Here is a 27,975-nt window from a genome sequence, read left to right as displayed (position 1 = left end):
GGCCTGGGCTTCCGGGAGGAGGTGGCCTGGACCAGGCCTTGAGGATGAGGCAGGAGGAGGCTGGGGCCGTGGGTGCTGGGCCGTCTCCTGGTCTGCTGAGCAGGGTGGGGGCCTCTCTGGGGCTGAGCACCAGGCGCTAGGCTGCTCTGCGCAGGTACTGCCTCACCACTGTAAGCCAGGATGCCAGGCAGGGAGTGAGCATGGAGGCCAGCTTGGGGCGCCCTGGTGTTCCGGGCAGGGCAGAGACAAGGTGAGGAGGTGGCAGCCGAGCTGGCCACGCAGGACAGACGGGTCCTCACGCCATGCCAGCCCTTCCCTGACGCATGGTGACCAGCTCCACAGCAGGGCAGGGCAGGCGCGTGGCATGCAGAGGTCTCCAGGCGTGGGACGGATGGGTCACTGCCCTGACCCTGTGCCAGGACTTAGCGTGCCAGGCTCCCCGCCTTGCCCCGTTGCTGGCCCCCACCGGAGGGTGACCACACCCAGGCCAGCCACGAGAACTTGTCTGACCAGTCCTGGGGGCAGACTGCCAAGAAGGTGGGCAGGGGTAAGGAGGGGCCATTTGCTTCCACCCAGCGGGGCTGTGAGTGGTCCTGGGGTCCTGCCCACCCGTCCCAACCCTTCTTGGTCCCTCAACTCTGCTCTGCCTGCAGTCTGGTGTGGACACACTGATCACACCTCCCGGAACCTGGGCCTCCCAGGGTGGCCTGGAGGCTGCAGACGGGCAGAGCAGCCAGGAGCTGCCCACCAAGGAGGCGTCTGGCACTGTCTGGGGTCCCGAGCTGGGAGCGGGGATCCCCAGACACGGAGCTGGTGCGCCACCTGGAGTCCATGTGGACTGGTGCAGCCCTCTGCCGTCCAGCCGGCATCAAGGTGAGGCTGAGAAGCCACACAGATCCACAGACAAGCACAGTGGCAAAGTCTGCAGAAGGCTCTGAGCCAGCAGAGAACCCTGGCAGGCTTCCTAGAGGAGGAGATGTGAGCAGAGGCCAAGGCAGGAAAACATTCCAGTATGGAGGGGAGGTTAAGGGAAGGAGAGAGTAAGAGTGAGGGAGCGGAGGGAAGGGGAGGGGAGGGGAGGGGGAGGGTAAGGGTGGGGGAGGGGAGAGGTGAGGGAGGTTTTGAGTGTGGGGAAGGGTGTGAGCGTGCGGAGAAGCCCTAAGAGTGGGGGAATGGACCCCAAGGCCAGCCTGGATGAGGTGTTAGCAGAAGCTGGCTGGGTCTGGACAGGAGGGGGTGGGCAGGGGGCGGGGGGCACCTTATCTCTTGCAAGTGGGTGGTGCCGTTAGATCTAGTTTCAAGGCTTTGTGGCTGAAACGGGAGCCCACGCCCGCCGCAGCTGGCCACCTGCCTCTCTCCTGACTCCCGTGCAAGGCCAGTAATGCAACCCAGGAGGGAGCCGCAGGGCGCCCTGGGTCCCCCACTCCCTTCTCCGGCCACCCCGTGGCTGTGCATAGCTGCCCAGCAGAGCCCATGCAGGTAAGAGGCCTGGGCTCAGGTCGGCCAGGAGGGTGGGGGCCTGGAGCTGGGCCAGGGTGGTGCTGCGGGAACAGGAGGCTGCCCGGCTGGTGCCCACATGAACCAGAAGTGTGCAGACCCTGGTGTCTGCCTGTGCCCGGTGCCACGCTCCCTCCCAGGTCTGCACGCACCAGCCCCACAGACCCAGCGCCTGACCTCTGGGGTGGGCTCCTGGGGCCAGCACCCCATCCAGGCAGAAGGTCCTCGAGGCAGGCTGTCCACCGCTGGCTTCCCTCTGGCAGGATGCTGCAGCCGGAGGGCCCCCAGGCCTCGGAGGAGAGGGGCCCCCGGAGGAGAGGAGAGACTGCATCATCTGCTGCTCGGCCTATGACCTCTCCGGGCACCTGCCCCGCCGCCTCTACTGTGGACACACCTTCTGCCAGGCGTGTGTGCGGCGGCTGGACACACCGGCGCCCGAGCAGCGCTGGATCCCCTGTCCGCAGTGCCGTCAGAGCACGCCCACGCCTCGCGGAGGGGTGGCCATGCTAGACCTGGACCTGGCTGCTTTCCTGGCAGTCAAGGCTGAGCGGGAGCCGGCAAGACTAGAACCCCTGCCCCTCACCTCCCTCAAAGGCAGCGCCATCACTCAGCAGCCAGCTGGGCTGTGCCCTGCCCTGGGACCCCAGCCCCACTTCCCCCAGCCCAGATACTGCTGCTGGGGCTGTGGCAGCCTCTGCTGCCCACCCCTAGGCAGCCCCGAGGTCTGAACTCTGGCCATTCCCACCCCTGCAGGGGAAATGCCTGCCTTGGAACCCCTGACCACACACCATCATGGGTTCAGCCCACTCAGAACAACCTGGCAGTAGCATCCTATAGCAGCTTCGTGTGGCCCAGCAGGGTGGTGTCATCCCAGCCGTGAACATCCCAGGCCACAGCCTAAGGTTGGGGGCTGGGAGGCTCCGCAGGAGGCTGGTGACCTCCCACCTGTCCTGGCCACAATTACCAGACCCCAGACTAGCCCGACCGGATGTGCCTGGTGAGGACACTGCTGTCTGAGTGGGCGGCAAGCCTGGCTTGGGCCTAGACGCAGCGCAAAGGATGGCTCCCAAGAGGATGCGAAGGCCAGTCCCGGGGGCCTGGGCTGCAGGCTGGAGGGGCAGGGCCGGTCTGGCTATGCCTGGCGGGCTGCCCAGAGCAGGTATCCCCTCTCCCACAGACGTCCCCGGGGTGTACCAGGAGGGTGGCAAGACTACCTCCTTCCTCCCCGCCCTGCATGGCAGCCCTGTGAATTCACCCACTCAACAAAGCTCATGGAGTTCCCACTGTGTGTCGGGTGCGGTTCTGGGAGGGTCTCGTGCAGGCACGAAGCCATACAGGCATTGAAGAGGACGCCTCGGCGGGGCCTGCCTGAGGCCAACAGAGGGCTGGGGCCTGCTTGAGGTCTCACAGCCCAGTTGGTCTCATCCTTCGCTGAACCTTTCTTGGCTCCGAGCAGCCACCACACAGACTCTTTTGAGGGGCCGGGGCTGGGGCTGGGGCCAGAGACTGTGGACAGCAGTTACCACCAAGTCAGTGCTGCAACACCCCCACCCCCACTGGAACGAGCTGTCACTCAGGAGCCCCAGGGAAGGACTGCTGCCCCCCACCCCCAGAGCAAGGGCGCAGGAGGGAGACGGAAGAGAATTTGCTGAGCGGACACTCAGAAGCTTCTACCTTCTCCAGGGCAAAGTCCCCATGCACACAGCGGGGGCTGGGCAGCAAGCAAAGCAGGGCACCAGCAGCCCCTGGGCAGGGTGAGCCTCTGGGGGAGCTGCCCCGCACCCCAGGGCAGGAAGAGGCCCAGTCCTCCTAGGGGACACCCCACAGGCAGTGGGGCCAGCTGGGACTCCGCTGGGGAGAGCTGTGCGCTGGGCCAGGCAGCGGGTGGGGAAGGTGGCCTGGGGAGCTCTGTCCTCCCCTCTGCAGATGGAGGCTGCCGGCCGCCGTCGCTGGCTATACCAGGGCCAAGCCCGCTAGCAGCCTGCTGGGCCCAACCCTGCCCTGAACCCGGATCTGAACCCTCTGACCTCGGGCTGGGTGCCCTCCCCGGCTACATGAAAAAGCCCGTCCTCCCCCACCACCTGGTGCAAAGGGCTTCCCTCCCCTGCTCTGCCGAGGGCAGGGATGACCCTGAGAAGGTCTGGGGAGCCCTGAGGTGCATGGAAGTGGGGGACTGGCGTCTCTCGATTCCCGGGCAGCCCCAGCCATACTCTAGCATCCTGCCTGGCTGGGTGGAGTGTGTCTCTTGGGTCACACGGATGCCTGCTGAGGATGCCCAGTACCGAGGGCCGGTGCCCCGCCCCGCAGTGCCCTCGGCCTGATTCAGAGCCCACCCCTGGGAGGAGCCCCAACTCCAGGAGGGTTGGGCTGGGGCTTGGAGGTCCTAGCCACAGAGTGACAGGATGGGGACGAGGCCTAGGGGCCTTGGGGCCAGGAGGGTACCCCCGTGAGGGCCTGGGCTCCTGGGTAAACATTAATGGGCTCAGTACCCAGCAGGTCATGTGCGCGATCAGGGGATCTTTGACCTGCAACTGCTCCCGCCCCATGTCTCCTCCCTGCAGGTGCCCCCTCACCACCCACACAGGTAGGAGCTCCTAGGACCAGGCTGAGGCCCAGGGACAGTGAGGCCGAGGCTGGGTGGCCTCCAGGCCAAGGGCTTGGGCCCCATCCTGAGTCTCCAGGACCCAAGGGCAAGAGACGCCAGGCTTGGGCAGCAGGAGGGAGGGTGAGGCACAGGACACCTGGACCTGAGCCCAGGGCACTAGGTGGAGGGGTCCAGGTGGGGGGCCCCAGGGGTGGGGTGACCAGGCCCAGGGGCTAAGGCAGCAGCTTCGGGGCCAGGAGCCTTGAAGTGGTGTGAGGACCCCACCTGCTCCCCATCACCAGGGCGTGGGGCCCTTATCAAGCCGAGACGTCACTGTTTAGTATCAAATGCCAAAGTCTAAGTCGGGACCATCCACAGTGTCCCCGATGACACCGGATAGGGGAGGTCCCCAGGTTCCCCAGCTCATGGCCTGCACCCTCGGCACTAGCCTTCCAGTCAGGACCAGCAAGGGAGCCGGGGAGCTGGAGCCCCTTCGAGTCTACCCGAAACTGGACTGGGCTCGCCTGGCAACTGCCTGAGGTCATTGCAGCAATCCCCCTGTGGATGGAGAAAGGGGGATGGTCACTGAGGCCTGCAGGGGGTAGGGAGGGAGGGTGGCGGCCAAGGGCTCAATTCAGGGGACCCAGGGGTGTGAATCCAGCTTGTGAGGACAGCGCCGGGGCAGGAGGAAATGTCTCTGACACGCGCGTCCCCCCCCCCAGCAGATCCAGACCTGGGCCCGGGTCTGTCCCTGCCCGAAATCCATGCCGAGTTCCCTTCCTGGCAGCCAGGTCCCCCACCCCACTCTGGACGCGGTTGACCTAGTGGAAAGGACTCCGAGGAATGAAGGTACCAGTGGCCCCTGTGCCCCAGGCCTTGACCAGTCTGACCACCCACCCCCCAGGCACTGGGCAGAGACAGGCCAGGTTTCCTGCGGGCCTCCCGGGGAACCCACAGGGCTCATGACGCCTCCACTCAGGTCCAGCCCAGCTGGAGCCCCATCTTCCCCGTTCCGTTTCTGTCCCTCACTCCAGGCCTCTTACGCCTCAGCCCGTCCTCTGGCCTGTGCCCTTGTGCCCCCAGTTGGAGGGAGGTGGTCCTGGAAACAGCCGTACTCAATTCTACCTCCACAGGGACCTCCAGTTCTGCTCCAGTCTTGGAGGAAGGGAACACAGACCCCTGGACCCTCCCTCAGCTGAAGGACACAAGCCAGCCCTGGAAAGGTGGGTCTGGAGGTTCCGGGGGTGGCAGGCTGGCAGGCCTCTGTCCCCCAGGGGACTGGGGAGACAGAGCAGGGTGGGGCCTGCCCAAACAGGCTGTGCGTGGGGAACTCCGCCATGCAGGCCCCCTCTGGGGAGACACGTGTCCCTCCACCGGGCGTCTGTGCTGTCCTGGGGCAGACTGGCCACCTCTGCCCATCCGTCCCTCCCCTCCTGCTCCTGCGAGGGAGGGTCCCAAGGGCTTCTGGCTTGGAAAGGCAGGGACCCAGGCCCTGCCCTGGGGGTTACGGAAGAGGAGGAAATGGGACCCAGCCCTGTTGGAGACAGAGGAGAGAGGGAGCAGAGAATGAGGGGCCTGGGAGGGAGACCTGTCAGGGTGGAGGGCCAGCCAGGGACAGCCTGCCCTGTGTCCTCAGAGCTCCATGTGGCCGGCAGGCTGCGCCGCGTGGCCGGCAGCGTCCTCAAGGCCTGCGGGCTCCTCGGCAGCCTGTACTTCTTCATCTGCTCTCTGGACGTCCTCAGCTCCGCCTTCCAGCTGCTGGGCAGTGAGTGACGGGACGGGTGCCCAGGGCGGGGCGGGCAGCCAGCCCTCCGCAGCTTCAGCGCACCTCTCTTGCCGGTGTAGGCAAATTGGCCGGAGACATCTTCAAGGACAACGTGGTGCTGTCCAACCCTGTGGCTGGACTGGTCATTGGCGTGCTGGTCACAGCCCTGGTGCAGAGTTCCAGCACGTCCTCCTCCATCGTGGTCAGCATGGTGGCTGCTAAGCGTGCGTGCACACTCCCTCCCCGGGTGGTGGCGGGGGCAGGGTGGGCCGCAGGCTGACTCAGCCCCCCCATCGGCAGTGCTGACTGTCCGGGCGTCTGTGCCCATCATCATGGGTGTCAACGTAGGCACATCCATCACCAGCACCCTGGTCTCAATGGCGCAGTCAGGGGACCGGGATGAATTTCAGAGGTGAGTTGTGGGTGGAAGGGCTGGGCTGGGGCTGCAGTGGCAGCCCCAGCCCGGGCCCCCCCACCTGACCCCGCCTACTCTCTGCGGCCACAGGGCTTTCAGCGGCTCGGCGGTGCACGGGATCTTCAACTGGCTCACGGTGCTGGTCCTGCTGCCACTGGAGAGTGCCACGGCCCTGCTGGAGAGGCTGAGCGAGCTGGCCCTGGGTGCCGCCAGCCTGACGCCCGGGGCGCAGGCGCCCGACATCCTCAAGGTGCTGACGAAGCCGCTCACACACCTCATCGTGCAGGTGAGGACGGCCCCCGCCCCCGCCCAGAGAGCCTGAGCAGGCCGGATGGGAGGAGGGGAGGCCCGCCCTGCCCGGATGGAGGGTCAGCGGAGGGTCTGGGCCCTGTCCTGGGACAGGGGAGGAGAGGGCAGCAGTGGGCAGGGCTGGGCTGGACCCCGCGGGCGCCAGAGCCCCGGGTGAGTCCGGAAGGAGGGTGCAGCACACCGTCACGACCCCTCTGGCCCCCAGTTGGACTCCGACATGATCATGAGCAGTGCCACAGGCAACGCCACTAACAGCAGTCTCATTAAGCACTGGTGCGGCACCACAGGGCAGCCGGTGAGGCACCCAACCCTAGGCCCTCACTGACCCCCAACCTCCCACCTGCTGAGTCATCCCGCCCCACCCACCCTCACCTCGAGCCCTCTGACCTCTGTCTGCCCACTGAGCCTGTCCTGAGTCCTCCCTGCCCTCCCCAGACCCAGGAGAACAGCAGCGACTGTGGTGCCTTCGGCCCGTGCACAGAGAAGAACAGCACAGCCCCGGCGGACAGGCTGCCCTGTGAGGCCCGGCCCACCCCAAGCCCCCTACACCCCCCACACTCCCCCTCACCGGCCCCTACATGGAGAGGAACAGCACAGCCCCGGCGGACAGGCTGCCCTGTGAGGCCCACCCACCCCGGCCCACCCCCCAGGCTCCCCCTCACCTGCCCCTGCCCTGCCCCCAGGCCGCCACCTGTTTGTGGGCACGGAGCTCACGGACCTGGCCGTGGGCTGCATCCTGCTGGCCGGCTCCCTGCTGGTGCTCTGCGGCTGCCTGGTCCTCATAGTCAAGCTGCTCAACTCTGTGCTGCGCGGCCGCGTGGCCCAGGTCGTGAGGACGGTCATCAATGCAGGTGAGGGCGTGGGAGGAGGTGCGGTGGCCAGGGCTGACCCAGCATCCCCCACAGACTTCCCCTTCCCACCAGGCTAACTCGGGGGCTACCTGGCCCTCCTTGTGGGCGCTGGCCAGGGCTGACCCGGCATCCCCCACAGACTTCCCCTTCCCGCTGGGCTGGCTCGGCGGCTACCTGGCCGTCCTCGCGGGCGCCGGCCTGACCTTCGCACTGCAGAGCAGCAGCGTCTTCACGGCGGCCGTCGTGCCCCTCATGGGTGAGCAGGCAGGACAGAGGCCTCGGGAACGGGGGCTCGGGCTGGGGTCCTGTGGTGACTCCCAGTTCCCCCAGGGGTCGGGGTGATCAGTCTGGACCGGGCGTACCCCCTCTTACTGGGCTCCAACATCGGCACCACTACCACAGCCCTGCTGGCTGCCCTGGCCAGCCCCGCAGACAGGATGCTCAGCGCCCTGCAGGTACTGTCCACCCTGCCCCGCTGCCAGAACTGGCCAGCTTCCTCTCAGCCCCACGGACAGGAGTGTGTCACCAGCCCCGGGGCCCTAGGCTGGCTGTGCCCCCGCCTTCCTGGACCCCTTCCCTGGCCGCCAGCCTCAGCCCTGCTGCTCTGCCTCCTTGGACCCCACAGGTCCTGCACACATTTCACACCCTCCCTGCGTCTCCTCCCCTGAGACCTCCTCGTTTCCACATTTTCTCAGCTCTTTACTGTGTCCCTGGGGGCCTGCCCCCAGCGTCTCAGGGGGCTCTAAGCCCCTCTATTCCAGCACCCTCAGATGCTTTCCCCCAACCCCTGCTCCCTCAAGGAGCAGCCACTCACCTCCAGCAGGTCCCCATCTGGACGACCCTCCCAGCCCCCATTCCACATCTGCAAAGGCCGAGTCCCACCGATGCTGGGCCCTGCCCTGCCGCTGCCAGGGCTGTGATTCTGCCTCCAGGACACTTCCCCCAGTCTGAGCCCCCAGCTCTGTGCCCCAACCCCAGTCTCATTTAGTCCAGCTGGTTCTCCCTCTAAAACAGCCCGTCTGCGGCCTGCTGCCCGGAGGCCCAACAGGTTCAGCTCCTGAAACTCCAGGTCATGCTGCACCACCGCTGACAGGAAGAGACAAGTGCGGCACCCCCTGGAACCCACCCTCATTCTTCTTGCCTCTGCCCTGTCTCTATCCACTTAGACCCTCCCAGTGCAGGGTCCTGCTCCACCCCCTGCAGGAAGCCCTCCAGACTGCACCTGTGTGTGGACTCCTCCAAGTCCGGCAGCCCCTGGAGGGGCCCGTGTGTTCTCCCCTCCTGTGGCCCTGTGCCTCCTCCCCGCAGGGCCTGGACTGCGCAGGCTCAGCACACTGGGGACTGAGGAGACGGGGTCTCTTGGCAGGAGGCACAGGCAGAGCCAGGTCGGAGGGTGCTTCCCCCGCAGGTCCCCCTTGAGGGCAGCAGTGATGCAGTCAGTGCTCGGGGGTGCTGGGCTGGACTGCAGCTCCCAGGAGCGTGCGGGAGGCGTGCTGGGGAACATGTCCACATCTGGCCACAGCCCGCCCCCCAGACGGCCATCTCATCCGTGAAGCAGGATGAACTTCAGACTTGGCGCTCCTTCTGTAGGGTGGAGGAGGGCAGGGGTCCTGGGCCCCTGGTGACCCCACCTCGTTGGGCCCAGGCCCCTGACAGCCCCCTTGCCCCCAGGTCGCCCTCATCCACTTCTTCTTCAACCTGGCCGGCATCCTGCTGTGGTACCTGGTGCCTGCACTGCGGCTGCCCATCCCGCTGGCCAGGCACTTCGGGGTGGTGACCGCCCGTTACCGCTGGGTGGCTGGGGTCTACCTGCTGCTCGGATTCCTGCTGCTGCCCCTGGCGGCCTTCGGGCTCTCCCTGGCAGGGGGCATGGTGCTGGCCGCTGTCGGGGGTCCCTTGGTGGGGCTGGTCCTCCTCGTCATCCTGGTTACTGTCCTGCAGCGGCGCCGGCCGGCCTGGCTGCCTGTCCGCCTGCGCTCCTGGGCCTGGCTCCCCGTCTGGCTCCATTCTCTGGAGCCCTGGGACCGCCTGGTGACCCGCTGCTGCCCCTGCAACATCTGCAGCCCCCCGAAGGCCACCACCAAAGAGGCCCACTGCTACGAGAACCCTGAGATCTTGGCCTCCCAGCAGTTGTGACAGGCAGTTGCTGCGCAGACACCCACCCTCCCCGGCTGGGAGGGCTCTGGAGGGCCCTGGGGGGGGGGTCCCCGCGGCAGCTGACCTCCGGTCACCTGCTTCCCCTTCTGTGCAAATAAACCAGGCTGTTATCTGGGGTGGCGGTCCTCACTCCCCTAGACAGGGGCCGCCTGCGCAGGTGGGGGAAGCAGCCCGATGCTGCCTCCTGGTGGACACTCCGGGGCCTGGGGCTCAGGCACAGGAGCCCGCCCACCCCAAGGTGTGTTTCTCACGGCAGCCGCTGGGGACAGAAGCTCCCAAGGAATGGCGGGCCTGGGGGGGGCGGGGACTTCCCACAGTGGGAGCTGGGGCCCCTCCTGGGGGTGCAGGGGAGAGCCCAGCCAGCAGGGAGCAGGGCCGGTGGCGCAGGGTGTGGGGGACCCCGGAGCTCCTCTGCCCCGGCGGATGTCATGGTTGGGGTGGGGACTGGAGTCCCATCAGGTGCGTGGGGTGTGAGAAGGGACCCTGACGGCTTGGAGGGCCAGGTGGTCCCAGAGGCACCACCTGTCTGTCTGCCCTCTGTGTCTCTCAGCCGGTCCTGGGCTGGGCCCCTCGGGGACACTTCTCTGCAGGGCTGGGCCACGGCAGGTGCTCAGCTCCCAGAACCCACCAGGAAGCCAGTCTCACCCGCCAGGCTGGGGCACACTGAGGCCTCCCACTGCCACGGAGAATGAGACCCTGTCCTGGGAAGGCCTGTCCGTGGGGTGGGCCCAGGAGGGCGGACAGCACTCATGGGGAGGACTTGGGGGCCAGGGGGCCCTCCCTCCGCTGTGTGGTCGGGTTTCCACACAGGAAGGCTTGTCTGCCAGCCAATGGGTAACTGGACACCTAGGAAGTTGGGGGGGGGGGGCTCCTGCCACCTCTAGCCCAGAGCTGCCCACAGCCCTAACCCAACCCCCACTCCCGCCAAGGGAAGAAAGCCTTGGGTTACCCCAGAACTGGAGCATTCATTCAGGCACACAGAGACGGGTGGGTGAGGGGACGGTCCCATCAGGGACAGGTCTAGTTTGCTCATTTGAGTCTGCTGCTGTGGCCAGTCACGTTCTCCCTTCCAGAACTGCAGCCCTGTTGGGGGGCAGCTCTCTTCCCAGAGCCTCCCAGGATTGCCTGGTCAGACCCCACTAGGGTATAGAGGTGCAGCCACTCAGGAAGATGAGGCCTGAGGGGGCCCCACAGCCACTTCTCCTCTGTGGCTCTGTCCTTTTCTGCCCTCAGTTTCCCTTTGCCCCTGCTCATGACCCCCAGGCCCTCTGTGCCCTTGGCCCCCAGTCTTCCCTGGGTCCTCTGCCCCAGCCACCCCTCAAACTCTTAGGCCTCCTGGGCCTTGGTTTCACCTACCGAGAGAGGTGACCACCTGCTCTGGGAGCCAGGGGAGCCTCAGGGGTGGGCTCCAGTGAGAATGGGACCCCCAGCAGCTAGAGCTTTGGTTCTCACAGCCCTGTGATTCTACGACGCCCCTGTGGACCTGACATCAGCCTCATAGAACCGTCTGGCACCCCTGTAGGGGACAGGCCTGGCTAGCTCCCTGGGGAGCCTGAGGGGCCCGGGGAGCTCCCCTGTCCTTTGGGGGGGATCAGTGAGGCCCTTGTGGAGAGGGGGGGGAAGCACCCCATGCACCTGTCCTTCCAGGGCAGGTGAGGCCTCCCACAAAGGCTGGTCGTCTGGTCCTTTAAGGCCGCCAATACTGTCTGCCTGCTGCCCCTGCCTGGCGGTAACACACCCTCCCACTGGGACCATGGCCACCGGTAAACAGAGCCTTCGTTGTGGATCCTCCGACAGCTGCAGGAGGAGGAGGGCAGGTGCCCAGCACTCCCACAGCCACGCCTGCCCCGCTTCCCTGCCCTTCTGGCCCTCCTTGGACCACATCCTGCCTGGCCGCAGACCCCAGGCCCAGGAGTTGGTCCTCCTGCCCCACACTATCCCGCCTCTCCATCCTGCAGCAGGGCACCTTGGCTCAGGGTGGGACCTACAGAGCCTTCCCCAACCAGTTTTGTGCAACAGGGGTGGCTGCTGTCCTTGGGCTCAGGCCCAGGCTTCAGGGTGTCTACTGCTGTCTTGTCCCCGGCCAGTGTCCACCTCACCAGGGCAATGCAAGGGCAAAGTAGGCAGGCTGGTGCCATGGCGAGCTCTGGGGCTCTCACCTGGGCAGGTGACACCTGTGAAACGGGTGGCACACTGACCTCCCTGCCCTGTGGGCACTGGTCACAGGAAGCAGGGGCCTTTACTGGAGAGGGGTTGGGAGACTCTGACAAGGTGCAGGAATGCCACACACCTCAAACAGCAGCCTCAGTTGGGCTCTGCACAGTTCACTGAGGAAAAAAAACAGAGCTTCTCCTTCCTCCCCTTTGTGACAACTCAATGTTAAGAGACTTCAACATGTCCCTGACTACTACCTGGACAGCTGAGCTACTCTGCAGGACCCCAGGATGCCCTGAGCACTAGGAGAAACCTGGGATGGCTGGCAGCAACCTGTGCACCCCTCAGGCCGCTGCAGGACCCCAGTCCCTCTGAGGGTCAAGGCCTGTGTCACAGTGGTCACTGGAAGCCAGGCCCGCCTTCCTGGGCTGATCTGTGGGGGAGGCCACCCTCCTGGACAGGATGGCAAACTGGCAACAGACCCCCGAGGAGTGAGCACAGCTGCAGGCCCTCGCCCCGGAAGGACAATGCTGATCCCCGCGCATGCTCCGGTGCTGCGTGTCACGAGTTCTGGTATCGCGCATTATGTGGTGAAGACGGAGGTGCAGTCCCTCCAGGAAGAGAAATAAATAAGCAGATGTTTCCAACAGCCTCCAACTGGAAGACAGATGCCCAGTGGCCAGAGCACAGGAGACTGTCAGGGCCGACCTGATGGTGTAATTTATTTAAAATGCTACAAAAATACAGCCAGGTGCAGTGGCTCATGCCTGTAATCCCAGCACTTTCGGAGGCCGAGGCGGATGAATCACAAGGTCAGTTCCAGACCAGCCTGGCCAAGATGGTGAAACCCCATCTCTATTAAAAATACAGAAATTAGCCGGGCGTGGTGGCGGGCGCCTGTAATCCCAGCTACTCGGGAGGCTGAGGCAGGAGAATCGCTTGAACCCGGGAGATGGAGGTTGCAGTGAGCCGAGATCATGCCACTGCACGCCAGCCTGAGCGACGGAGCCAGTCTCTGTCTCAAAAAAAAAAAAAAAAAAAAAAAGCCAGGAGTGGTGGTGCACACCTGTAGTTCCAGCTACTTGGGAAGGTGAGGCAGGAGAATCGCTTGAACCGGGGAGGCAGAGGTTGCAGCGAGCTGAGATTGCGCCACTGCGCTCCGGCCTGGGCGACAAGAGCAAAACTCCATCTCAAAAAAAAAAAAAGAAAAAAGCTACAAAAATGCAGAAGGCACGGCGGCTCATTCCCGTAAATCCCAGCACTTGGGGAGGCCGAGACGGGCGGATCACTTGAGGTCAGGAGTTTCAGACCAGCTTGGCCAACATGGTGAAATCCCATTTCTACCAAAAATACAAAAATTAGCGGCGTGGTGGTGGGTGCCTGCAGTCCCACCTACTGGGGAGGCTGAGGCAGAAGAATCGCTTCAACCCGGGGCGGGGGGGAGCCAAGATCGCGCCACTGCACTCCAGCCCGGGAGACAGAGCGAGACTCTGTCTCAAAATAATAAATTAAGTAAAATAAAAATACTGCAAAAATACAGCGCGTTTGTTTTTAAACAGGCGCAACCACATGTAATTCATTTTAAGTTTCTTTTCCCACCCAAGTAAAAACCAAGTCATAAATTAGGAAAAGCATTAACAGAAATATGTCTCAGCCCCAGCGCGCTGACCTGTGGTTGGAATACCGGCCCTGGAGCCCGGAGGTCGGGGCCCACCCGCCGAGGGAGGTCTGGGCGCTGTCCTGGTCTCCACGGAGCTCGCGCACTCACGGGGCCGAGGCACCAAGGCGACCGGCGCAGAGCCAGCGCCGTCTCCACAACAGGGCAGGGCGCGCAGCTGCGGGGGAGGCCTCGCCCCTCCGCTCCCCTCCCCTGCCCTCCGCCCCGGCCCTCGGGGCGCGGCGTCCCCCACGTGCTCCCCTCACGCGACCGCGAGGGCAGTGGGCGTGCGGGACCCGGGAGCAGGAAACTCCGTGCCCTCTGCGGCTCTGTGGAGAGCTCCCCTCCACCGCCGCAGCCCCCGAGCCCGTGTATCTTCCTGCCTTTAAGGCATCGCAGCCTCCTCGGCCTGGAGGCCCCGGGCTCGCTCCGTGCGGACCCCGCTCCAGAACCCGCCCAGCGCGCAGATGCCGTGTCCCGGCGCAAGGCCAGAGAGGGCGCAACTCTGGACGCGGGGCCGCCACCGAGCCTGCCCTTCCCGGCTCCCGAAAGGCCCCGGGCTCAGAGCCAAGACTGCGCTTGCCCGAGGCCCGTCGGGCCCGCCCTCCCCCGGCGCCCCCAGCGCAGCTGCCCGCCGCCCGACCGGAAACCCGCACCCGCGCCTGCGCCCCACTCCGTCCGCGCGCCGGCCGCGGCACTGCGGCGGTTACCAGGACGCTGAAGCAGCGCAGCCAATAGCGCCAGCCTGGCGGCGTGCTCCCGGCAGCCAGCCAATGAGACGGCAAATCAATCATTTGAAACACCCAATGGACGGAGCACTGCGGCGCCAGGGGGGGGATTGTGATAGGGAGATGGGAGGCTGTGGCTGACCAATAAAGACCAAACTGGCTTAAAAAGGCGGACCTTAGGCAGCTTGATTGACGGGGGCAAGGCCAATCAAACGAGGGAGCTTGCCAGCCTCGTTCTGGCAGCCCATTCCGAGACTAGCGGAGGCGGGCAGGGAGGGTATATAAGCGTTGGCGGAGCGTCGGTTGTAGCACTCTGCGCGCCCGCTCCTGTGCTGCTGGTTGTCTACTTCTTCTTGCTTCCCCGCCACCGCCGCCATCATGAGGGAAATCGTGCACTTGCAGGCCGGGCAGTGCGGCAACCAAATCGGCGCCAAGGTAAGTTGCCGGGGCGCTGGGGCCAGGCGGGCCTGCCGGGCGGTGTGGGCGGGCGGCCGGGGAAGATGGCGGCAGCAGCGGCCGGGCGGCGCCCCCGCATTGCGGCCGCCGGGCCCCCTCCGCGGGGAATTGGCCGAGCCGGGCGACCGAAGCCCCCAGGAACCCGGCGGCCAGGGCGCGCGGGGCGGGGGAGGGGCGGGGAGGGCCGGGCTGCCGCGCCCGTCCGGGGCGGGGCTGCCTCTCTGCGCACCGGCCGCGGTGACTCAGCCCCGGCCCGCCCGGGCCCGCCCGCGTCCCTTGTAGTTTTGGGAGGTGATCAGCGATGAGCACGGCATCGACCCCACGGGCACCTACCACGGGGACAGCGACCTGCAGCTGGAACGCATCAACGTGTACTACAATGAGGCCACCGGTGAGGCCCCGGCCCCTTCCCCGACCGCCCTCCGGGGACCCCGCGGCCCCTGCCTTGGCTGACGCCCTCCCGTTCCCGCAGGCGGCAAGTACGTGCCCCGCGCCGTGCTCGTGGATCTGGAGCCCGGCACCATGGACTCCGTGCGCTCGGGGCCCTTCGGGCAGATCTTCCGGCCGGACAACTTCGTTTTCGGTGAGCCGTGGCTGGGGACTGGGCGGCGGCTCAAAGGTCAAGGGGCTGCTCCAAGGGCACCGCCGTGGGAACTGCGCAGCCGGGGCCCCTGGACGCCCTCCTCTTCTCTGAGCCACTCAATCCCCTCTACTAAATCGGCTTTGGGAGCAAGGTCCAGCTGTCTGCCGAGGCGACGAGCCGCCACACACGTAATCTCCCTGCAGGGAGCTGAGCTGGGGCAGTGGCTGCTCCTCTGTCCTTGGGAATTGGCAGTGGCCCCCCCGGGGAGGGGTTTGTTGTTAAGCTGTCAGGTTTGGCCCCTGACTTAATTCGTAGCAGGGCAGGCTGCCGTGTTTTGGCTTTGAAGGGTCCGTTTGCTCTACCTGCAGGGTGAATTCTGTGGTCAGCTCACACCATGTCACTCGGCTTTTTTCGCGTGGTGGTGACCAGTAGTGCTGTCTACCTGGCTGACGAATGATTAGCTGTGTTCTCTCTCAGGTCAGAGTGGTGCTGGGAACAACTGGGCCAAGGGGCACTACACAGAAGGCGCGGAGCTGGTGGACTCGGTGCTGGATGTTGTGAGAAAGGAGGCTGAGAGCTGTGACTGCCTGCAGGGTTTCCAGCTGACCCACTCCCTGGGTGGGGGGACTGGGTCTGGGATGGGTACCCTCCTCATCAGCAAGATCCGGGAGGAGTACCCAGACAGGATCATGAACACGTTTAGTGTGGTGCCTTCGCCCAAAGTGTCAGACACAGTGGTGGAGCCCTACAACGCCACCCTCTCAGTCCACCAGCTCGTAGAAAACACAGACGAGACCTACTGCATTGATAACGAAGCTCTCTACGACATTTGCTTCAGAACCCTAAAGCTGACCACGCCCACCTATGGTGACCTGAACCACCTGGTGTCTGCTACCATGAGTGGGGTCACCACCTGCCTGCGCTTCCCAGGCCAGCTCAATGCTGACCTGCGGAAGCTGGCTGTGAACATGGTCCCGTTTCCCCGGCTGCACTTCTTCATGCCCGGCTTTGCCCCACTGACCAGCCGGGGCAGCCAGCAGTACCGGGCGCTGACCGTGCCCGAGCTCACCCAGCAGATGTTTGATGCCAAGAACATGATGGCTGCCTGCGACCCCCGCCATGGCCGCTACCTGACGGTTGCCGCCGTGTTCAGGGGCCGCATGTCCATGAAGGAGGTGGACGAGCAAATGCTTAATGTTCAAAACAAAAACAGCAGCTATTTTGTTGAGTGGATCCCCAACAATGTGAAAACGGCTGTCTGTGACATCCCACCTCGGGGGCTAAAAATGTCCGCCACCTTCATCGGCAACAGCACGGCCATCCAGGAGCTGTTCAAGCGCATCTCCGAGCAGTTCACGGCCATGTTCCGGCGCAAGGCCTTCCTGCACTGGTACACGGGCGAGGGCATGGACGAGATGGAGTTCACCGAGGCCGAGAGCAACATGAATGACCTGGTGTCCGAGTACCAGCAGTACCAGGATGCCACAGCCGAGGAGGAGGGCGAGTTTGAGGAGGAGGCTGAGGAGGAGGTGGCCTAGAGCCTTCAGTCACTGGGGAAAGCAGGGAAGCAGTGTGAACTCTTTATTCACTCCCAGCCTGTTCTGTGGCCTGTCCCGCTGTGTGCACTTGCTGTTTTCCCTGTCCACGTCCATGCTGTACAGACACCACCATTAAAGCATTTTCATAGTGTGTGGTTTCGCTTTGCCCATTCCTTCCAGTAGGCCCTCCGGGTGCTGTTGCCGAATGTCAGGGCGTAGTTGTCCTGCATGGCTGCGGGGAGCCAGGCTGCAGCTGAGCTGGGCTTATGTGCCCAGGACCAGCATGGGCTGGACACCCAGGCTTCAGAGAAGTGTGGGGCTGCCCTGGGCCCTGGAGATCTGCTTGGTGGGGAACTTGCCTCCTGAAGGCAGGTCTGTCCTGTTCCGGGTACCCAACCTCGGGGCTCGGCCTGTGTCTGGGACTTAGGTGGGTCCAGTGACCCCCCTTCCAAAAGGGGTAGGGAGGATGGCAGACAATCCTACCCCAACCAAGGTGGGACCCTGGTAACGGTCAGACAGTCCTGAACCAGCAATGAAGGGTGAGCAGGTAGAGCCGTCCCTCCCCACATTGGCCGGGTTGTGTCCATGTGACCCTGCCCACTCTACTCACAGGGGATGAACCCCATGTAGAAGGGGATCAGGCCTTGGCTGCTGTAGATGTGGTTGCTGGGCCAGTGTGTTCCAGGCAGCTTCTCGCCCAGGTCACAGTGGGGGTTTCTAAACAGGAACTGGGGAGACAGGAAGGTGCTAACAAGCTGCCTCCCCGGCAGGCAACCAGATAGTCAAGTTGTCCCAGTGGGGGCCTGGCCGGAGGGCCGGCACTCCGTGGGAAAGCTGCTAATGCTCCCAGCCTTCTGCATCCCCCTACCCCCGACTCCAAAACTTGAGTGCAGGGATCCAAGCAAGACTCAGGAGAAAGGGGTTGGGGTGGCACCTCCGGGGACAGGAGAGAGCCAGGGAGAGCCCCCTCCTCAGGCTTCTCAGGGAACCTGGCCTTCAAGGCACCCTCCAGGGAAGCTGCCAGGCAGGAGAGGAAGTGTGTGTGTGAGCTGGGACCAGGCCCTGGATGGCGCTTTCCTACCTGGCTCTTGTCGAATTCGTCCATGGCTTGTGTGACGCCGTCTCGGTAATTCAACCCCATTACCCAGGTGAACCGGGGAATGAAGCCAGCATAGCCTGGGGGTAGGCAGATGTACGGGCTACCCCAAGCCCCCTTAGCCTTCCCCTGGGCACACCCACCTGCCCTCAGACGTGTCAGGGAAGCCAGGCAAGGCTCCCTTTCGTTCCCTGAACGTTGGCGACTGTCTGATGTGGCCAAATGGGAACAGGCAGGCAAGGCACCGCCTCGTCTTGGGAAAAGCTGGGCTCCTGGAAGCAGCTGGGAGGCAGAGGAGGTCCCCCCAGGCCGCTAGCCTGTTCTGGAGCAGGGAAAGTGGGCCCCTGTGGCAGCCTCCTCAGGGGCTCTCACACTGCAAGAACCTTGTGGGGAGGGGCGGCCTTCTCCAGCCCAGCCCAGGCCCACACCCACCTGAGATGGCCTTGCGTTGGATCAGGTTAGGGTGGTCCAGCTGCGGCAGCCACTGGAAGCTGCCCACATCTAGCGCCTCCTGCTGGCGGGCGGGGGGTGGGTACTCATCCCTCCGGCAGTGGTACAGCTGGAGCGGGGAGGGAGCGGAGGTCATGGTGCAGCTCCCACCTGGGGCTGAGGGGAATGGGCTTGGCACTGGTGCATCCCCTGGCTACCTGGTGCTGCCTGGGGGCCTCGCAGACAGGAGTGGCGCTCTTCCAGGCCTCTTCCCCGTATATTGGGTGTCCCAAGTCTCTGGAGTCTCCCTTCCTGCCTGGCGGGCACGGAGGGTGCGGGGGGTCGGGCGTGAAGCCTGCAGGCAGCAGAATCTGTCTGGGTATGTTCTCTACCCCTGGCGGCTCCTGGGCGTCCACCTCCAAGGGTGGGAGCTGGCCCAGAATCTCAAAGTTCTTATAGGGCTTCAGACCTGTACCAACAGGGCAGCCTGTGAGTGCCGGGACAGGCAGGCGGGCACAGGAGGGTGCAGGGCTGGGGACTGGCAGCTCACTGGTGTAGTGGGGGATGTAGGGCTCCGTCAGGTCTCGGCAGGGAACCCTCGGGGGCTTGGACTGGCTGAAGTCCTCAATGAACTTGGGCTTGGACATGGGGGACAGCACAGAGCAGGGGCTCTTCTGCACACTGGGGTCTGTGAGCAGCTGCCCCGTGGTACGCCCATAGGTGTTCCCCACCTGGTAGCGCAGCTGCGGAAAGAAGCCGGCATAGCTGTGGAGGGAAGAGGAGAAGGCAGGGCAGGTCTCAAGGGCAGCCCCAGCACTGGGCAGGGCCCCTTCAAGCCAGATGTGGATTCAGCCTGCTGGCCCCTTAGCAGCAGCTTGGCCTGTGGCAGCTCGCCTGCCCTCTGCTCACCTGTAAATGGGGCTGCAGTGGCACTTGCCTTCTAGGGCTCTCTCAGCCTGAACGGGCGGCACATACCACATGCTGGGAACACGTCAGCACCACAGCAGATGGCCGCCTGCCTTGTACCAGCCCCTCCAACCCTCTCCCACCCCTCATTCCAACTGCCAGCAAGTCAGGGGTGCTCTGCCCTGGCAAAGCAAGTACAGGCACAAGACATGTGGGCCAGGACATAGGCGAGGAACGGCCCCTTGGACACACGCAGGGCCCACCAGGAGGGTGTTGGGTGGGCTTGGCCTGCACCCGTGCCACCCCAGGAGGCCAGTAGCCTCCTGCACGGGAGGAGAACTGGGAGGCAGGTGGAGGGCTGGGCTTTTCCGGGCCCTCATTCAACCTCGAGGGGCATGGTGCAGCTGGTCACAGGCGGTTCAGCACCTCAGGGTCTATGTGATCTTTCAAGGAGTGAGAACTACCTTCGTCTTAAAAACTGCCAAAGGGCCGGGCATGGTGGCTCACGCCTGTCATCCCAGCACTTTGGGAGGCTGAGGCGGGCGGATCATGAGGTCAGGAGATCAAGACCATCCTGGCCAACATGGTGAAACCCTGTCTCTATTAAAAATGCAAAAAGTTATCCAGGCATTGGTGGTGGGCCCTGTAGTCCCAGCTGCTCCGGAGGCTGAGGCAGGAGAATGGCGTGAACCCGGAAGGCGGAGCTTGCAGTGAGCCAAGATCGCGCCACTGCACTCCAGCCTGGGCAACAGAGCGAGACTCCGTCTCAAAAGAAAAAAAAAAAGCCGAGCAACTTCCAGCCTCAGCTTCACCTGCCCCTTCCCCAGACGTAGCTGTTCAGAGGCAGGTGTGGTTTCTTCCCAGCCTTTCCCCTTTGCATGTAGCGTTTGTGTATGTAGGTGCACACACACACACGTTCCATAGAGGGGTTACTTTTATTTTTTGTTTGGGGGGATATCTAGTGAGGCAGCCTGGCGTTTGCTTGCCTTGTCTTTAAAGTGTGGAGTCCTGGCCGGGCGCGGTGGCTCAAGCCTGTCATCCCAGCACTTTGGGAGGCCGAGGTGGGCAGATCACTTGAGGTCAGGAGTTCGAGACCAGCCTGACCAACGTAAAGAAACCTCGTCCCTACTAAAAATACAAAATTAGCCAGGTGTGGTGGCAGGTGCCTGTAATCCCAGCTACTCCAGAAGCTGAGACAGGAGAATCGCTTGAACCCGGGCGGCAGAGGTTGCGGTGAGCCAAGATTGCACCATTGCATTCCAGCCTGGGTAATGAGCGAAACTCTGTCTCAAAAAATAAATAAATAAAATGAAATGAAGTGTGCAGTCCTCTCTGGAGTGGGCGTCGGGCACTTACTAGCCGGCCTCTGCCGGCTGCTGGCTGACCCAGTTTCTGCTCGACAGACGTGCTGGCCACCAGGTATCGAGTTCGCAGCTGCACACCAGCAGGGAGGGTGAGGCCTGGGCCCCTGGCAGCCCCGTCCCTGAGCTTCCCCTGTCCCAGGGCTCCCCAGCCCACAGACTGCAGTGCCCCGTGGTGTGGCCCTCAGTTTCCTGGGGTCCAGCTCTGGGCCCCTCACAGCTGGCCTCCATGCCTCAGGCCCCAGCCATTCTCCCCCTCCTGCAGCCCTGGCCCCAGCCACCTCCAGAGCTCCCGGCTCTCACCCAGGGACATAGTGAGGCTCTGGCGTGAAGAGATCGTGTTTCTGAGTAGTTGTCATTTTGCTTTCACTCTGGCCTTGCTGGCTCCAGTCCCTCCCGGCATCCAGCTCCCTTCCCTGAGGGGAGTCCTGTCACCGGGCAACCATTGTGAGGGGCCAGCATTGTGGGCACCTCCTGGGCCAGGCCACCTTGCTAACCCTGTGAGGACCCACATTGCACAGGTGAGACACTGAGGCCCAGACAGGTGCCAGGCAGGGGAGGAGTTGCGGTGAGGCAGGTGGCCCGGGAGGAAGTCCCATTAACTTCAGAGCTCGGAAAACAGGACTGTCCCTCCAGAAAGGGCCTGGGCTCTTGCTGCCCCCAGGAGGCCACCAGCCCCAGTCTCAGGGTGAGGCTAAGGGAGTCCCCAGGCCCCCTCCTCTGACAGGAGGCCTTGCAGCTGCAGAGCCTTGGCTCGAGTCAGGGGCTTCCCGGCCTGCAGGGCTGTGCGAACTCTCCCTCCAGCCCTTCATGTGGCGCAGGGTGTTATGTTTACATTTTAAGCAAATCCTGAATTTTGTTCTTTTTTTTGTACAGGAAGGACTTCCTAACCATAAAAATGAAGGAAGGCGGCCAGGCACGGTGGCTCACACCTGTAATCCCAGCACTTTGGGAGGCCGAGGCAGGCAGATCATGTCAGGAGTTCGAGACCAGCCTGACTGACATAGTCAAATCCCATCTCTACTAAAAATACAAAAATTAGCCAGGTGCGGTGGCGTGCGCCTGTAGTCCCAGCTACTCGGGAGGCTGAGGCAGGAGAATGGCATGAACCCAGGAGGTGGAGATTGCAATGAGCTGAGATCGTGCCACTGCACTCCAGCCTGGGCCACAGAGTGAGACTCTGTCTCAAAAAAAAAAAAAAAAAAAAAAGAAAGAAGAAAGGCTGGGCACTGTGGCTCATGCCTATAATTGCAGTGCTTTGGGAGGCCGAGGCAGGATGAGGTGTGCAGATTGCTTGAGCCTAGGAGTTCAAGCCAGCTGGGCAACATGGGGAAACCCCACCTCTACAAAAAAGAAAGAAAAATTAGCCAGGCATGGTGAATGTGCCTGTGATCCCAGTTACTTGGGAGGCTGAGGTGGGAGGATGGCCGGAGCCTGGGAGGTTGAGGCTGTAGTGAGCTGAGATCACACTGCTGCACTTCAGCCTGGGCAACAGAACCAGACCATTTCTCACAAACAAACAAAAAAACAACTAAAAGGCAAACTAAAAAACTGGAAAAAAGTTTGCAATAAGTGTTATGAACAAATCTGGTATCAGCATAAAAAGCTCTCACAAAACAAAGATATAAACAACACCTCCATGGAAAATGCAGACTAATATGTTTTTTTGTGTGTATTTTTAGTAGAGACAGGGTTTCACCATGTTAGCCAGGATGGTCTCGAACTCCTGACCTCGTGATCCGCCCACCTCGGCCTCCCAAAGTGCTGGGATTACAGGCGTGAGCCACTGTGCCCGGCCAATATGACCTTTTTAAGAAAAAAAGACCACAGTCCGTAAATATAAGGGCATAAAGCAGGACCATAATCACATACATGCTGACTGTGTGTTGAGAGCAGTTTCTGAGGCTTACTGCCGGCAGGGTCACAGTGAGAAGGGCCTCTAATTTGGGTGGTGCCTTCTGGAAACCAAGTTGGTACGGATCACGTCCATACAAGACACTGCAAACTGGGACCATTGCTTCCACTCCTAAGAAGCTGTCTGGCATTCTGGTAGACGCTGGTTTTCCTCCACCGTTCCTGGCTGGTAATTCCCATATTCCCATAGCCCTCGGTAGGGCCTTTTGTTAGAATGTTGGGTGGGTGAGGCTTGGGGGGTGTGGGCGGGGGACTTTGACCTCCTGCCCTCCTTTCACTGGCCCCAAGGCAGGACGCTAACATTCTTGCCTTTCTGACTGTGGGTCTTAAGACGCTTCCAGGAGAGGTCCCACCCAAGCCCTGGGGGCAGGAATGCTGACATCAGGAAGCTTCCGTAAAATCCCAAGAGGACTGAGGCTCAGGGAACTTCTGGACAGGGGAACGCCTGGAGGTTCCCAGAGGGCGGCAACCAGCGAGGACATGGAAGCGCCGGCCCCTCCCCGTGCCTCTCTCTACGCTTCTTCATTGGTATCCTTTGCAATCAATACCCTTTACAATAAACCAGTAAACGTCATAACTTCCCTAGTTCTATGAGTGGCTCCAGCAAATTAACCCAAAGACGGTGTCATAGGAACCCCAAATTGAAGCCAGTTGGTCAGAAGTTCCAGGGGCCCAGGCTTGCGACTGGTGTGTGTCTGGAGGCCCTGCCCCCATCTGTGTCTGGAGGCCTTCTTGGGATGGAGCTCTCACCCTGTGGGATCTGACACCGTCTCCAGCTAAATGGTGAAGGAAATGAATTAGAGGACACCCAGCTTGGTGTGTGGGGAACAACCCCCCGCCTCAACATTTGGGCAGAGGCCTCCTTCTGTGGCGGCTGTGGTGGTGTGGGCGCAGAGCCGGACACAGAGCATTTCCCCCACACACCTTCTCAAGGAGAGGACGGATGTCCAGCAGCACCATTCACGGCGGCAACGTTTACTACAGGGCAGGGAGGACCTGGAGGGGCCTATCTGTCCAACGACAAGGGCTTCATTAGCAAAGTACACTCTGTTCCACTGGCAGCCAGTCAACTCTGAACCCGGCACAACCTGGGCAGGGGCCCCGGAGCACAGGCGTGAACCCCTCGCCCAGATAAAACCCGTGTTTCCTCAAGCACGTGTCCATCTGTCTGCCTGGCAGGCCCAGTGCTGAAGGGGAGGCATCCAGAGAGGGCGGAGGAGGGCCCCAAGTTGGCCCTGTTCACAGGCCCTGCCCTGGTGGATTCTGGGCCAAGGTCAGGGCTGGGACCAACTGGTGGTCAGCTCCAGAGACCACACAGCGAGGGCCCTGGGGCCCACACGGGCTCTTGCTCACACAGGCTGGCTATTCCTTTGCAGCTCCGGCAGCCCGGCCATCTGTGACACCCTCTAGCCTCTGTGCCCCCAGGTGAGAGGTAGGCCCTCACACCCCAGCCCTGGCTGGGCTCCAGGGCCCGGCCTGCCTCTGGTGTCAGACCCATCTGATGTGGATTTGCTTTTCCCTTAAGTGGAAATCCAGATGGGGTGGCGGCTCCTCCTCTTCCTCCAGGGAGCCTTCCTGGACTCCTCCCTCCTACCCCCAGGGGGTCCTGGCTGGCCCGACACAGCTGGGCATCTCCTAGGGCTTGGTGGATGCCCGTGGGTCCTGTTCCCTCCACCCCCTCTGCTGAGGCCTCAGTCCTCCCAGACCTGCTAGAGTGGACCCCAGACTTCCAGGAGACCCCAGGGGGCAGGAGAGGGGAGAATGCTGGAAAAGTTAGGGGGGAAGGGAGAGGGCTGGGCCAGGAGTCACCTGGGCAGGCTGGGGGTCCTGGCCCAGGCGGACCCGGTGATCATCTAGTTAGTGGGGGAGGGGCCCGCCAGGGGTGGGGGCCCAGGGCAGCCCCTCCAGGGCCAGACAATGTGTCTTCCTCAGGAGTCCCAGCAACAGAGGGGCCTACCAGTGAGGTCACAGAGCTCCGTCGTGCCGTTGGGGAAGAGAGCCAGGAGACTCTGATGATGAATTTTGACCAGAAGGCAGTGAAATTCCTGGCAAATTTTTACATCAATGGAGGCAAACACTGGACCCATGGCCACCTGAGGCAGACACAACCAGAGCCCACCCAGTAACTGGCGGAGGGGGGGAGAAGGGGCGGGCCAGCTGGGAGTGGCCAGGGGGCTGAGGGACAGTGTGGGGGGCAGGTTGCTGGGCAGGCGGCTGGGGGACTGAGGGACAGTGTGGGGACAGGCTGTGAGGCAGGCGGCTGGGAGCGGCCGGGGGCTAAGGGACAGTAGAGCGGACAGGCTGTGGGGCACGTGGCTGGGAGCGGCCGGGGGCTGAGACAGTGGCTGCTGGTCTCCCTTGCAGGCCCAAGGCATCTGTGCTGTTGTTGGGCCCGGAGCCGGGGATGGCCTGGGATGAGACACAGCCCCCAAAGATGAAGGAGATCCCAGCTGGCCTCAGGTTACAGACGGGCACCCCCCAGGAGTCCCTGCCCACCTACACCCAGACCCTGAGGGAACTGTGTGAGTGAGGGTCCTGGCCACCCCACCCCCAAGCTGGTCTTTGGGGGGCTGTGGGAGGGGCCTGCTGAAAGGAGCCCAGGCCCAGAGCTTGCTTCCTGTGGCCAGTGCTGGAGCAACGCCCCCTGATCACAGCTGACCTGGAAGTCCCCAGCCCCACCAGGTACCAGGTGCCGAGCCCGTCCGTACGAGAGTCCTCCCCACACCCCCACTACAGCATCGGCTGCAAGCACCAGGGCCGAGGTGTGTGTCCCCTCCCTGAGGCCCAACCACCGGGCCTGTCCCTCACCCTGGGAATGGGGGCCTCTGCCTCTGTGCTGAAACCCCCACGGCCTGAGGGCCCCTCCACCCTTCCCTGCGTTCACCTCTAGGCTCAGCACCTGTAAGGAGGCCTGGAGAGAGGAGGGCTAGGGCTGGGGCATGGGTGGACATTGTGAAGACAAGGGTTCAGGGGCCGAGGGTGGGAACCGGGAGACAGGTTCGAGTGGGGACTGTCACCTGGGTGGGGCTCCCAGCCTTCTCTCTCTCCATCCTCCAACTACAGAGGGCGGTGGCCGCAGGGCATGGCAGACTTTGTGGTTCCAGAGCGAAAGCCCCTTCACGCAGAAAGCTGACTTCGACCAAGAGCAAAAGGTTGGGGGCTGGGCAGGAAGGGGGCGGGGAGTCCACGCAGGCAGGTGGCTGGGGGTTCCAGTGGGGCCAAAGGGGGGCTGGCTGAGGGTCCGTGGGGAGCACCCTGCCCTGCAGCCCCTGTCTCCTACCCCCTCGCAGTGGCCCTCGCCAGCCCACTACCAGCTGCTCAGCCGGCCCGCCTTCCCCGCCTTCAGCTTCAGAGGCCGCCACTCCGCTTCCAAGACACCTGAAGGCCGCACCCACCTAGGGCTGCCTGGGGCTAGGGGGCTGGGCCTCAGGGTGCAGCCCCAGTCCCTGCTTCAGGCCTCTTTGCAGGCACCTGGCAAGAGATGCCCTGGCCCCAACACCTACAATATCCTCCCTGGGAGCCGCCTGCAGAGCCCCCGCTCGCCGGCCTTCTCGATGAGCCGCTCCCCTGCGTTCACCTCCTGGCTCAGCACCTGTAAGGAAGCCTGGAGAGAAGAGGGCTAGGGATGGGGCATGGGTGGGCAATGTGAGGACAAGGGTTCAGGGGCTGGGGGTGGGAACTGGGAGCCAGGTTCGAGTTGGGGCTGCTACCTGGGTGGGACTCCCAGCCTTCTCTTTCGGCAGCCCGAACCCCTGGCCCAGCCGCCTACCACGTGGAGGACTGCTACAACTCACGCTTCCCTTCGGTGCCTGGCGTGGTCATCCAGGGTGTGCGCAGACCCAAGCGCCACGACACAGGCCCCTTCTGCACGCTCTAGAGCCAGCTGGGCACAACCTGCTTGGCCCAGCCACCGAGTGGAACCATGGCCTCCCCCGGGGCTTTCCCAGGCCTCCCCTGGGACTTGGGGCCCCAGTCTGGCCTTCTGACCCTCTGGGCACCCCAATGCACCCTTCTGGCTGGCCAACCCTTCTATGGGCTGTGGACAAGGCTGGCCCAGCCTGGATCCCCCATCTGCCCATCTCCCTGCTACACAGAGATGCTGTTGGTTCTCCCGAGCTCTGTGGTGTGCAGTTGTCTGTCCTTCACCCGGGGGCGGTCCTAGAGATATGGCTGCAGCTGGGTCACTTCCGGCTTTCCCTGTTGAGGGGTCTCCATTCAGCTGCCCTTGAAGGGTACTCTCTTCTCTAGGGTGGCAGCCTGTGACTGACCCTGAGCTCTAGCCTGGAGCGAGATGGGAGGTGGGCTCTGTGGGACACCCCCACCCAGCCGTGTCACTCAGGGGCCTGGTCCAGCTGCTGTCCACCTGAGGGTCAGCCGCTTGCCGAGTCAGGGAACTGGGAAGGAGGCGTCAAATGCCCTGAGCCGCCACCTCCAGGTGGGGTCGGCCTGGCCAGACCTCAGGAAGGGCCCAGGGATCTGCTCACCAGGGCCCAGCCCCACTTCCCCTAGGCCTTGAGCTGAAGACCTGGCTGGGCTTAGTCACCTGTGCCCTGAAAACTCTGGCCCAGGGCCCTGCAGACTCCACTCCCCGGGCCTTCACCTGCTGGGACCCTGCACTGCCCCTGCCTGCAAGTTCGCCTGGCTGGGGCCTCCCTTGTCATCACTGGCCTGCCCTCCTACCCAGGGTCGGGCCCCAAGGCTGCCACCTTGCAGGAGCCTTACCTGCGGTGCCGTCACCCGCACCTCCCCAGGTCCTCCCCAGACCAGGCCCAGAGCTCAACCCCTTCAAAAAGGCTCTGGGCAGCTGCTTCTGTGGCCTCAGCACCACCCCCTTTCTCAGAGAGGAATCCCAGGCTCAGGATTGTGTGTGTGCTGTGACCCTTGTCCTCCTCTGCCACCGAACCAGCTGGGGGTTGGATCAAGGCACTGGAACCCTCGCCCTTGGGCTGACCAACTTGGCCAGCGGCAGGAGAGCTGTGGTAGCCATGGCCTTGGGAGCTCGGCCCGGCTTGTGGGTATAGGAGCTCTGCTCACGGCTGCACGACCAGGCACCCCTGGTGAGACCCAAAGCTAGGAGTGGGAGCGGCAGGAAAGATGGAGCGATCTCCTCCAGCTGGGCTGAGGAGGGAGGGCTTCCTGGAGGAGGTGGTGGAGGAAGAAGCCTTCAAGGAAGAGCAAGAGTTTGCTGGGCAGCGGGAAAGAAATTTCTAGAGAAAATTTCAGCAGCGGAGACCGAAAAGAGAGAGGGTGTGTGTAGGGGGCTTGGCGCGGCACAGCCTGCGGGAGGGCGGCGGGCTGGAGAGGCGGGGAGGCCCGGGGAGCCCACCCGCCTGGGATAAGGGACACTGTGGAACCTGGACTCTCCACGGCTCCGCGGAGCTCGGTGGGCGCCACAGCCTCCCGGTGCCGGGGAGGGCGGCCGTCGCTCGCGCTCCCGCTGCGGGCCCGGTCTCCGCCAGGCCCCGGTCCCCTGAAGGCGCTCAGATCTCAGTTTTGGCGACAGCGCCGGGGTGGGCTTCGTGCCCGTTTCACGCGGAGGAAGCCACGCTCAGGAGGGAGTCTGCGCCTGTGTCCG

The 27,975-nt window shown here is 63.5% G+C and overlaps 5 protein-coding genes across 22 annotated transcripts; 4 read left to right on the top strand and 1 right to left on the bottom strand.

Moving 5' to 3' along the window:
- The first annotated feature begins 1,120 nt into the window (after positions 1-1,120).
- On the top strand, positions 1,121-2,225 carry RNF224 (ring finger protein 224). Its single transcript, XM_009457778.5, has 2 exons — positions 1,121-1,479; positions 1,761-2,225. Exons 1-2 carry the CDS (start codon positions 1,474-1,476, stop codon positions 2,223-2,225), a joined length of 471 nt encoding a protein of 156 aa, XP_009456053.1. The 5' UTR covers positions 1,121-1,473.
- Positions 2,226-2,234: 9 nt separating this feature from the next.
- SLC34A3 (solute carrier family 34 member 3) lies at positions 2,235-9,693 on the top strand. Of its 9 annotated transcripts, XM_024346002.3 has the most exons (15): positions 2,239-4,081; positions 4,530-4,621; positions 4,804-4,930; positions 5,215-5,304; positions 5,718-5,846; positions 5,927-6,070; positions 6,147-6,258; positions 6,352-6,547; positions 6,776-6,865; positions 7,006-7,087; positions 7,254-7,421; positions 7,561-7,677; positions 7,752-7,876; positions 8,588-8,806; positions 9,093-9,693. In XM_024346002.3, the coding sequence occupies exons 1-15, from the start codon at positions 3,769-3,771 to the stop codon at positions 9,555-9,557; spliced, it is 2,469 nt and encodes an 822-aa protein (XP_024201770.2). In that variant the 5' UTR covers positions 2,239-3,768; the 3' UTR covers positions 9,558-9,693. The 9 variants fall into 9 exon arrangements, with proteins under 9 accessions (XP_016817716.2, XP_024201769.2, XP_024201768.2 ...); XM_016962227.4 differs by having other exon boundaries at positions 2,235-4,081; positions 5,737-5,846; positions 5,927-6,258; positions 8,436-8,806; positions 9,093-9,296; XM_024346001.3 differs by having other exon boundaries at positions 2,237-4,081; positions 4,807-4,930; positions 5,737-5,846; positions 5,927-6,258.
- Positions 9,694-14,424: 4,731 nt separating this feature from the next.
- TUBB4B (tubulin beta 4B class IVb) lies at positions 14,425-16,845 on the top strand. Its single transcript, NM_001246378.1, is given in 4 exon segments — positions 14,425-14,552; positions 14,856-14,964; positions 15,046-15,156; positions 15,634-16,845. Coding segments are annotated over 4 exon segments (1,338 nt in total). The 5' UTR covers positions 14,425-14,495; the 3' UTR covers positions 16,695-16,845.
- CIMIP2A (ciliary microtubule inner protein 2A) lies at positions 16,723-22,735 on the bottom strand. 8 transcript variants are annotated; one of them, XR_010148522.1, is made up of 7 exons: positions 22,359-22,735; positions 18,770-18,984; positions 18,438-18,688; positions 18,223-18,349; positions 17,776-18,112; positions 17,305-17,422; positions 16,723-16,926 (listed from the first exon to the last, which is right to left on the bottom strand). XR_010148522.1 is itself a non-coding variant. In XM_016962253.4 (7 exons), the coding sequence occupies exons 1-7, from the start codon at positions 22,586-22,588 to the stop codon at positions 16,838-16,840; spliced, it is 1,125 nt and encodes a 374-aa protein (XP_016817742.2). In that variant the 5' UTR covers positions 22,589-22,735; the 3' UTR covers positions 16,723-16,837. The 8 variants fall into 8 exon arrangements, 6 of the variants coding, with proteins under 6 accessions (XP_016817742.2, XP_016817746.2, XP_016817747.2 ...); XR_010148523.1 differs by lacking the exon at positions 22,359-22,735 and adding an exon at positions 20,790-20,874; XM_016962253.4 differs by having other exon boundaries at positions 17,776-17,870.
- STPG3 (sperm-tail PG-rich repeat containing 3) lies at positions 20,944-27,752 on the top strand. 3 transcript variants are annotated; one of them, XM_054659264.2, is made up of 10 exons: positions 20,944-21,007; positions 21,363-22,569; positions 22,732-22,928; positions 23,777-23,825; positions 24,333-24,522; positions 24,765-24,922; positions 25,028-25,162; positions 25,464-25,552; positions 25,691-25,994; positions 26,144-26,516. In XM_054659264.2, the coding sequence occupies exons 5-10, from the start codon at positions 24,413-24,415 to the stop codon at positions 26,275-26,277; spliced, it is 930 nt and encodes a 309-aa protein (XP_054515239.1). In that variant the 5' UTR covers positions 20,944-21,007; positions 21,363-22,569; positions 22,732-22,928; positions 23,777-23,825; positions 24,333-24,412; the 3' UTR covers positions 26,278-26,516. The 3 variants fall into 3 exon arrangements, with proteins under 3 accessions (XP_054515239.1, XP_024201778.1, XP_001139370.3); XM_024346010.2 differs by lacking the exons at positions 20,944-21,007; positions 21,363-22,569; positions 22,732-22,928; positions 23,777-23,825 and having other exon boundaries at positions 24,050-24,522; positions 26,098-27,752; XM_001139370.8 differs by lacking the exons at positions 20,944-21,007; positions 21,363-22,569; positions 22,732-22,928; positions 23,777-23,825 and having other exon boundaries at positions 24,050-24,522.
- The last annotated feature ends 223 nt before the right edge of the window (positions 27,753-27,975 follow it).

Source organism: Pan troglodytes, chromosome 11 (genome assembly GCF_028858775.2).
Source record: "Pan troglodytes isolate AG18354 chromosome 11, NHGRI_mPanTro3-v2.0_pri, whole genome shotgun sequence".
Taxonomy (NCBI): Eukaryota; Metazoa; Chordata; class Mammalia; order Primates; family Hominidae; genus Pan; species Pan troglodytes.
Note: the sequence above shows the minus strand (reverse complement) of the source record. Positions and strands in the feature narration are given on the sequence as shown.